Source organism: Triticum aestivum, chromosome 7B, assembly GCF_018294505.1.
Source record: "Triticum aestivum cultivar Chinese Spring chromosome 7B, IWGSC CS RefSeq v2.1, whole genome shotgun sequence".
Lineage (NCBI taxonomy): Eukaryota > Viridiplantae > Streptophyta > Magnoliopsida > Poales > Poaceae > Triticum > Triticum aestivum.
The window spans coordinates 617,046,907-617,055,230 of record NC_057813.1 but is presented as its reverse complement, the minus strand read 5'-3'; the positions used below and the strand labels follow the sequence as shown (position 1 = coordinate 617,055,230).

At 52.9% G+C, this 8,324-nt stretch overlaps 1 protein-coding gene across 1 annotated transcript; it reads left to right on the top strand.

The window, feature by feature from the left end:
- Positions 1–5,615: 5,615 nt before the first annotated feature.
- LOC123162684 (polyubiquitin) lies at positions 5,616–8,084 on the top strand. The gene is made up of 2 exons (XM_044580461.1): positions 5,616–5,874; positions 6,731–8,084. Exon 2 carries the CDS (start codon positions 6,731–6,733, stop codon positions 7,874–7,876), a length of 1,146 nt encoding a protein of 381 aa, XP_044436396.1. The 5' UTR covers positions 5,616–5,874; the 3' UTR covers positions 7,877–8,084.
- Positions 8,085–8,324: the final 240 nt, after the last annotated feature.

The following is an 8,324-nucleotide window of genomic DNA, read 5'->3' as shown; positions in this document are numbered from 1 at the left end:
ACGCTACAAAAGTGAGCTAGTTTCTCATATCTCACTAGAAAAACTTGGCGCTCCTTGCCTCTGACAATACTCACAAACTTGGTCAAGGGCAGACGCACGTCATGGCGCACCCTGATTCGAACATAGTCACCGCGAACATTGTCGTTCAACCTCATATCCAAAATCTCCCCTGAATTCCTCAACAGATGCTCAACAATGTTTACTTTGCAGAAACCCTTAGGAAGTTTATGTATCTGAAGCCTTACTGGCATAAAAACATTGGTACCTCTTCTGCCTTAGTGAATCCATCATATGGACACATCAGAACCGCCGAGTTCCTGAACAGCCACGGCCACTGATCGATCATGCGTTCATAGTCGCGGAGGCAGGATGCCTGAACGACGAACAGTTTGGGGCCGGCTGGACGGAATCTCACTTGTTGCGCCGGGTTCCAGGCCGCGCGCATGTCCTTGTAGAAGGCCGTGTGGCTGAAAGATTTCTCCGTATGAACCCTAGCTAGGGCGAGCCATCGCACACTTTCATTGATCTCCGGATCATCTTCGTCGATAACTAGATCGTCGAACACCTCATCCTCTAGGTTTAGTTGCTCCATGAAATCGTCCAGATCCGATCTCATATCTTCTTTGCCTCCTCCGCTGGTCCCGGACTGCGCATCCACCGCGGTACTCATCGCGGCGATGAAGGCGTGGAGTTGTTTGGTGGACAGGAGAACCCCACACACGGGAGGAACCGTACGGTAGGGGATCGATAGTTGGTTGGGTAGGAACTCGCCGACGGGAGATCGCAAGCGAGGAGACGAAAAACCTAGCCGCCCGCTAGGGGAACTCTGGGCATATTTCAGCATTCAACCATTAGCGGCCAACTCACCGATCAATCTAGAAGAACCGACCGGAACAGTCTTCCGTGTTCAAGATCACCTGCCTGCCCTGCTAGCCCAGGGTTCGTCCCACCTGCTCACCATATACGACTAATCATAGCTCTAATCGCCAAGCATAAAGTATTGATTAATCTAGTGATAAGATTTGTTCAGCCGTCCATGTCGCCATCTTGCAATAGATCATTTATTATCTGGTTTATTAGGTGCAGAGTCGTTCTCCAACCTAATGCATCGTCATCGTGCCACTGATTAATTAACCAATCAATATAAGCACGGATGGCCTATATGATCGACCTGATGATGCATGCCACCAAGTCAAAGACGCACCGGGAAGCCACGACTCTTGCCTTAACTCGGCGCCCAGAACAAGCACGCCAGGTTGCACGTTCCGTAGATTAGAACTGAAACAAACCTGAGGAATGCTTCCCGCCAGGTTGCCTTAACTCGGTGGACACGGCTAAAGGCAACAACAATGCCGAGCTCCGAAAGCGACGCCCCGTGATAATATGTCGCTAGTGTCTCGTCGAATCTCTTTTTCTTCCTTGCGGGAAGCTCTGTAATAATAAAAGTTTAAAGGGAACGAGAGGATGAGAACGAAAGCAACATCCACGACGGGACGCGTGGGACGGGAGGTCATGAGCGGACCCCTTTTTCCCGTTGCTTGCCTTTCATACAACGCCGGGGTATATCACAGGGACGTCGCGCTAGAGAGGATGGTGAGTAAGGGCCTGTTCGGCCGCTCTCCGCGGAGCGGAGCCGGCGGAGCGCCCTTTTAGCAGCTCTGCGTATTATACCTAGCAAGCCACTCCGCTCCGGCGCGGAGCCGCGGAGCGGAGGGAGTCCGAACGCGGCCTAAGTCACGATGCCTTTTTTTTTTTTGAGTCTCCACGGAGAGTTTGTCTTGTTTGGCGCTTTTTAATTCAAAAAATAATTGATTGCATTTGACGTCTTCCTTATGGGACTGGATATTTTGTGTGTTGCCTGCAAAAAATATGTTTAGTCCATTCCGCCGTCGACGTCTTCCTTATGCTCTGCCGTCAACCCACGATGTTGCTGCTGTCGTTGCCGCACCACCCCGCCTTATTCGAGCCGACTTCTCCATTGCCGATTAGGTCATTCATCTGACACTTAGGGACCCCTTCTTCGGTGCCGACGACCAGCCCTTCTCTTCCCTCACCGGCACATGTCAACCATCCGCCTTGCCTCCATCAACGCCACTGTCAGACATGTCACACACTTCTCCAGCTTGGTGCACATCATCTTCAGGAAAGTTGACCGGCGTTGCTACTTCCTGCAGATGTAAAGTAGCACTCCCTCCGCCCCAAATTAGTTAACTTAGATTTAGTGTGAGATACATCCGTATCTAGACAAATCAGAATCAACTAGTTCGGGACGGAGGTAATATAAGGATTCAGATTTTCTACGAAGAGAGGAAAGGAAGGCGATCTCGCCTGCCCTCGCGGAGCGCTTCTTCCCCCGACAAGGTCGTCGGTGGTGAGGGTCATTGGAACCACGCGTGTGGATAGTTTAGGCCAAAGTTGCTTAGTTTTTAGGCTGTTCATCGTCTTGACTTCGGCGACGATGATGGCGGCGCTCAATAAAGTTTCTTCATATCCTACTTCGACAAGGCGATCGGTCCTATGGTTGGGGATGAATTTGGAATCCAGTCTGTTCAAGCAAAGATGGTGCAGCGGCGGTGGCATCTTCGTGGTGGACCTGTGTCCTCAGGTTTCGAAGACGTTTGCTCCAGCGTCGGTACGGAGCTTGGGAGGTAGTCCAGGAGCGGATGCAGATTGTGATCTGCCTCAACGGCATCTGGAAGATGGTGAGTCGTGTGCTGAGTTCGTGGTACGTGGATGACAGGTATGGTTTTCTCCTCCGACGTCTTAGTCGTGTGGGGTTGTCAGATCTGAAGTTCGATGGCGTGTCCGGGGTGTTGCCCCGGTCTGATTCATTCTATAGTAATGGTTTCGCCTTTGGCGAGCCAACTTGGAGGTCCGGAAAGCTGCATATCAGCGATGGAGCCGCGTCAAGTTAGGGGTGTGGAGGTGATCCGTCATTTTTTTTCCTTTGATGGCTGCTGTGGTGTCAGAGGCAGATGACGGGTGTTGATGTCAAGCTCAAAGTTTTCTTCAGTCTTGTTCATAGTTTTACTTTTTGACTGGTGTTACTTTGTGCAAAGGCTAGCGTCATGCTATTTGTTCAGTTTTGCTAGATCGATATGTACGTGGCTTATATTATGTTCGTACCATGCAAAAAAATATAAGAAGTAACTATGATTATACCGGTCAAAATTCAAAACCATATCCTTCTCCGATCATGACTCACGCATGAGTGAATGCACAGTAAACCTGACCATATCCTTCTCCGATCATGACTCACGCATGAGTGAGTGCACAGTAATCCGGTCAGCAGGGACAGGTTTGGGCCGGGCTTAGCAAAACCCGAAGGAAAAAAAAATCCCAAACTAGAACCCAGACCGAAGCACATGAACCGTGACACTTTTAATAAAATTAATCATGTTTGAAATATTATATTAATTCATTATACCTATACTGCGAATAAAAAATATATAGACATTTCAGGCTTTCGTGCCAGGCTTCTGGTGAGAAAATGGAGCCCGATTCCGGCCAGGATGTTAGGCCAACTTCACCGCACGATCTCAAACGGACGTCTGGTTTGGCCGGATTTTGTTTCTTTGGGGCGGCAATGGGTTCGCCCATGTCCGCTTCTGTCCATTGGGTCATGCATGCGCCCATCGCGTGACCGCACCCCAAATCATGTCCGCTTTGGACGTGATTTAAAAAAACAGAAAAACATAAATAAAATGACTAAAAAAAAGTAAATAAATGCAGTTAAAAAACATAAAACATTAGTTAGGGGTCACGGCCACAAAATGGCCCAGTTTCACGGTTCACTTAACGGCCCAGTGCCATAATTAACATAAAAACAAAATAAAAAACGCCGCCCGCGCGCTCCTGCCGCGCCCGTCGATGTCGTGGCCGTCGCCGTCTTCAGTGGCCGCAGGTGTCGTCATCGTCGCTGACGAGGTCGACGTAGGTCGGCGGCGTCCAGAGGTAGGCCGACGGTCCGTGGTGCACGGTGGCAGGTGCCTGCACCACCTCCTCCCATGGCAAGGCGTACTGCTCCGGTGACCGCGGCGGCGTGGGGCACCAGTTCACGCCCCCACTGCGTGCGCCATCTCCGAAGCCGCGCACGACCAGCTCCATTGCTGGCCCACCAGATCCGGGTGGAACGCGGCCACCGACGCATCCTCCATCACCTCCTCCGCCGCCACCATATCCAGCTCGGGAATGGCGATGTTGCCGGCCGCAGAGAGGGCCATCGTTTCCTCTAGGCCCGGCAATTGGCGCACATCATGCATGTTCATGGAGTCCTCCATGACACGCTGCATGAGCCGGGCCTCCTCCTCCGCTGTCCTGCGAGGAGGTGGAGGTGGTGACGGAGACGGGGAAGGCGACGGTGTGGGCGTGAGGCCGCGCACCTGTGTACACCCGCGTACCTCCCAACGTGGCCGCCGCGGTCCCGACACCGTGCCGGCGAAATAGGAGGCGCGCCGCACGTCGTGCTCGTCCTGTAGCCATGTGTCCCAGAGCACGGAATCGGGGGCGTACCTATCGTCGTAGTAGAGGTCGCCGGGGAGCAGGCGACGGCGACACTCGATCTCACCGTGGTGCGCACGGCCGCTCATCGGCACTGGCGGGATCGGGACCCGGTCGGCGGAGAGGTGCCAATTATTAGGGAGGTGGACGTCGCTCCACGGGACCGACGTCCTCGTCTCCCAGTAGCGCCGGCATACATCAGCGCTGAGGTACTGCCGGTCGCGCTCGCCAGTGGGCCTAGGGGCGATGGAGAAGGGGCCCAGCGCGGTGGCGATGTGGCCTCCTTTTTCACGGAGCCGCGGCGGCGTCCCGACAAGGAGCCAGCCTCGCGGTCGTGCTTCCCCTTGCGGCCGTAGTTCCAGAGCCCCATGGCTGCGAGGCGGCCGGCCGACGAGTTCGAGGCTAGGGTTTGGGGAGTGTCGGGTTTCGAGGAGGCCGCGGGGTGGAGTGGGGAGTGTGGACGACGACCGGTCCACGACTTCTGCATTTAAGAAGGACCGCGACCTTTCCCTGGGCGGATGACAGGTGGGCCCGGCCGCGCGTGGGCATTGATGTTGGCGGGTGGGAGGTAGGTGGCCGCCTGCCACGCGGACCCGACGCGGACGAGCGCGCGTCCGTTTGTTGTCCGCCGCGACCCAAACCCGGCGCATGTTTACGCTCGAAATAGATCTGCCCGGACACCAAACGGACAAGATGAGTCCGGGCCGTCACGCGCTGTGCCGACCGGTTTGTCCCTTTTGCCCCAAACAGACGGGGCCGGACGGGATAGGGTCATGCGGTGGAGTTGGCCTTAGGCTTCGGGTTCAGGCATCCGGGCCGGGTTGTCCATGCACAGGTCTAGACAGGTCTAGTACACAATGACCAGTCTCATGCACAACACGAAGCATACTTTAAAGTTATGGGATGGACCGCCATGTTTGATTAGAACACCCACAAAATCTTTTATATTCATCCTATATAAACATTATGACGTCGTAATAAGTTTCGTGACATTGTAAAAGACCAACGGCATGAGCCTGGCGGCTAACTCAAACGGCCACCAACCGGCCAAACCCTCAACGGCAGCAAACGGCGTCACCTTTGGAATCTCCTCCCACCCCATATCCTGCCTTTTTCAGTTTTTTGCGTGGTGGGGGACGGACTCCGCGAACGCCTCTCCCCTTCCTATCCGCTCCGGACCCCACGCGTCACCCGTGCCGGTGCCGTAGCGCTTCTTCCTTCTCTCCCTCCCGTCCGATCAGGCTATAAATTCCCCGCCCCTCCCGTCTTCTCTCCTCACATCTGATCCAGTCCAATCCAGCCCCCCCTCCGATCTCGCCGAGAAATCTCCTCCGATCGAAGCGAAGCCAAGGCTCTCTCGTCCTCCTCCGCAAGGTATGCGAGGCTACGATTTCTTCTCCGCTCTCTCGTGCGTGCGTGCGTGCCCTGAAGGACCGCCCTCGATTCCTGCTAGTCGTATGGATTTGGAGTAGATCTGTGGGTCGAGGCGTTATTGCCGTTGATCGATTGCATCTCGTTCGGTTAGTCGTGGCTGATTAGGCCTGATTGTAGGCAATACCATCTCTCTTGATTATGCCATGATTTTCGAGGAGATCTGCCGATTATAATGGGATTGCTATGGGGTCGGTTCGTCTTATCTAGTTGGTAGTTGTTGGTTCTGCTTGGTTGTTATTGTGGATTTTTGATTATGTACCGCTCATGAGCCTGATTTTTTTTAATTATAGTTGGTTCGGTTCATCTATCTAGTTATAGACTTATAGTTGGCTAGTTTCTGACTTTGTAGCCCAACTTTCTGTGGAACGATACACCTGTGATTTGCTAGCTTAATAATTCAGCTTTTGTAGTTGCTTCTAGCGTCCATAGTTTTGCATCGAATTCAACTCTTAAATTCATGTTGGTTTGCCGATATTACTGTTGGCTTCTAGGCTTCTTGACAAGCTTCTCAGTACAACTAGATTACATAAGCTCCCACTGAAGCTAAAGATTGCACTGGTAGATATGCTAATATATAATTCTGCTAAAATTTAGCACTGGATGGTCTGTCAATCCGTTGGCTTGTTCTAGGGCCAGCTCCTGTGCAGTTTGCTGTCAGCTCTCTAGCTGATATCATCACTGTTGAAATTTCAACTTTGTAGCATGCTGGCCATCTGGTTCATCTATTGTTTGACGTACTGCAGATATCCCTGTACAGCAACTTACTCTGGTTCTGTTTGCTTTGTATTATTTACAGATGCAGATCTTCGTGAAGACCCTTACCGGCAAGACCATCACCCTTGAGGTCGAGTCCTCTGACACCATCGACAACGTCAAGGCAAAGATCCAGGACAAGGAGGGCATCCCCCCGGACCAGCAGCGTCTCATCTTTGCTGGCAAGCAGCTCGAGGATGGCCGCACCCTTGCGGACTACAACATCCAGAAGGAGTCCACCCTCCACCTGGTGCTCAGGCTCCGTGGTGGCATGCAGATCTTCGTCAAGACCCTCACGGGCAAGACCATCACACTGGAGGTTGAGTCCTCGGACACCATCGATAACGTGAAGGCCAAGATCCAGGACAAGGAGGGCATCCCTCCGGACCAGCAGCGCCTGATCTTTGCTGGCAAGCAGCTTGAGGATGGCCGTACCCTGGCTGACTACAACATCCAGAAGGAGTCCACCCTTCACCTGGTGCTGAGGCTCCGTGGTGGCATGCAGATATTTGTGAAGACCCTCACCGGCAAGACCATCACCCTGGAGGTGGAGTCATCTGACACCATCGACAACGTCAAGGCGAAGATCCAGGACAAGGAGGGCATTCCCCCGGACCAGCAGCGTCTTATCTTTGCTGGCAAACAGCTCGAGGATGGCCGCACCCTTGCGGACTACAACATCCAGAAAGAGTCCACCCTCCACTTGGTGCTCAGGCTCCGTGGTGGTATGCAGATTTTTGTCAAGACCCTGACCGGCAAGACCATCACCCTGGAGGTCGAGTCGTCTGACACCATTGACAATGTGAAGGCCAAGATCCAGGACAAGGAGGGCATTCCCCCGGACCAGCAGCGTCTCATCTTCGCTGGCAAGCAGCTTGAGGATGGCCGCACCCTTGCGGATTACAACATCCAGAAGGAGTCCACCCTCCACCTTGTCCTCCGCCTTCGTGGAGGCATGCAAATCTTTGTCAAGACCCTCACTGGCAAGACTATCACCTTGGAGGTGGAGTCATCTGACACCATCGACAACGTGAAGGCCAAGATCCAGGACAAGGAGGGCATCCCCCCGGACCAGCAGCGCCTCATCTTTGCTGGTAAGCAGCTTGAGGATGGCCGCACCTTGGCAGACTACAACATTCAGAAGGAGTCAACCCTTCACTTGGTGCTCCGTCTCCGTGGTGGCCAGTAAGCTCTGGCCATGGAGCTGCTTCTGTTATCTGTCTTCGGTGTCCTCCAATGGAGTCTGGTCTGTGTCTGTCGTTGCATGAACTGTCTTTGTTTCTATATATATATACCATACTGTGATGCAGTGTTATTGTTTGTAAGTGCAAACTTCTGCTGGTGTGCAGCAGCTTTGATGAACTTCAGAATAAGTGAGCCCTGAATTCGGTCCATAATTCTGTTTGTATTGCCTGATGTTTGCTGTTGTGTTATACCGTGGTTTCTTGCTATCTTTCTGATGCATTTGACGGCACATGTTTTCTGGCTGATGTAATACTTTACTTCTATGCTCTGTCCTTTACGGAGAATAGGATCGCAACTCAGTACAGCTCGTGACCCGGCTGATCTTTTCCGATGATCAGTTGGCTGACGCGTAGCACGTCCTAAAAAATAATGTTCACATGATGGTTTCGTTG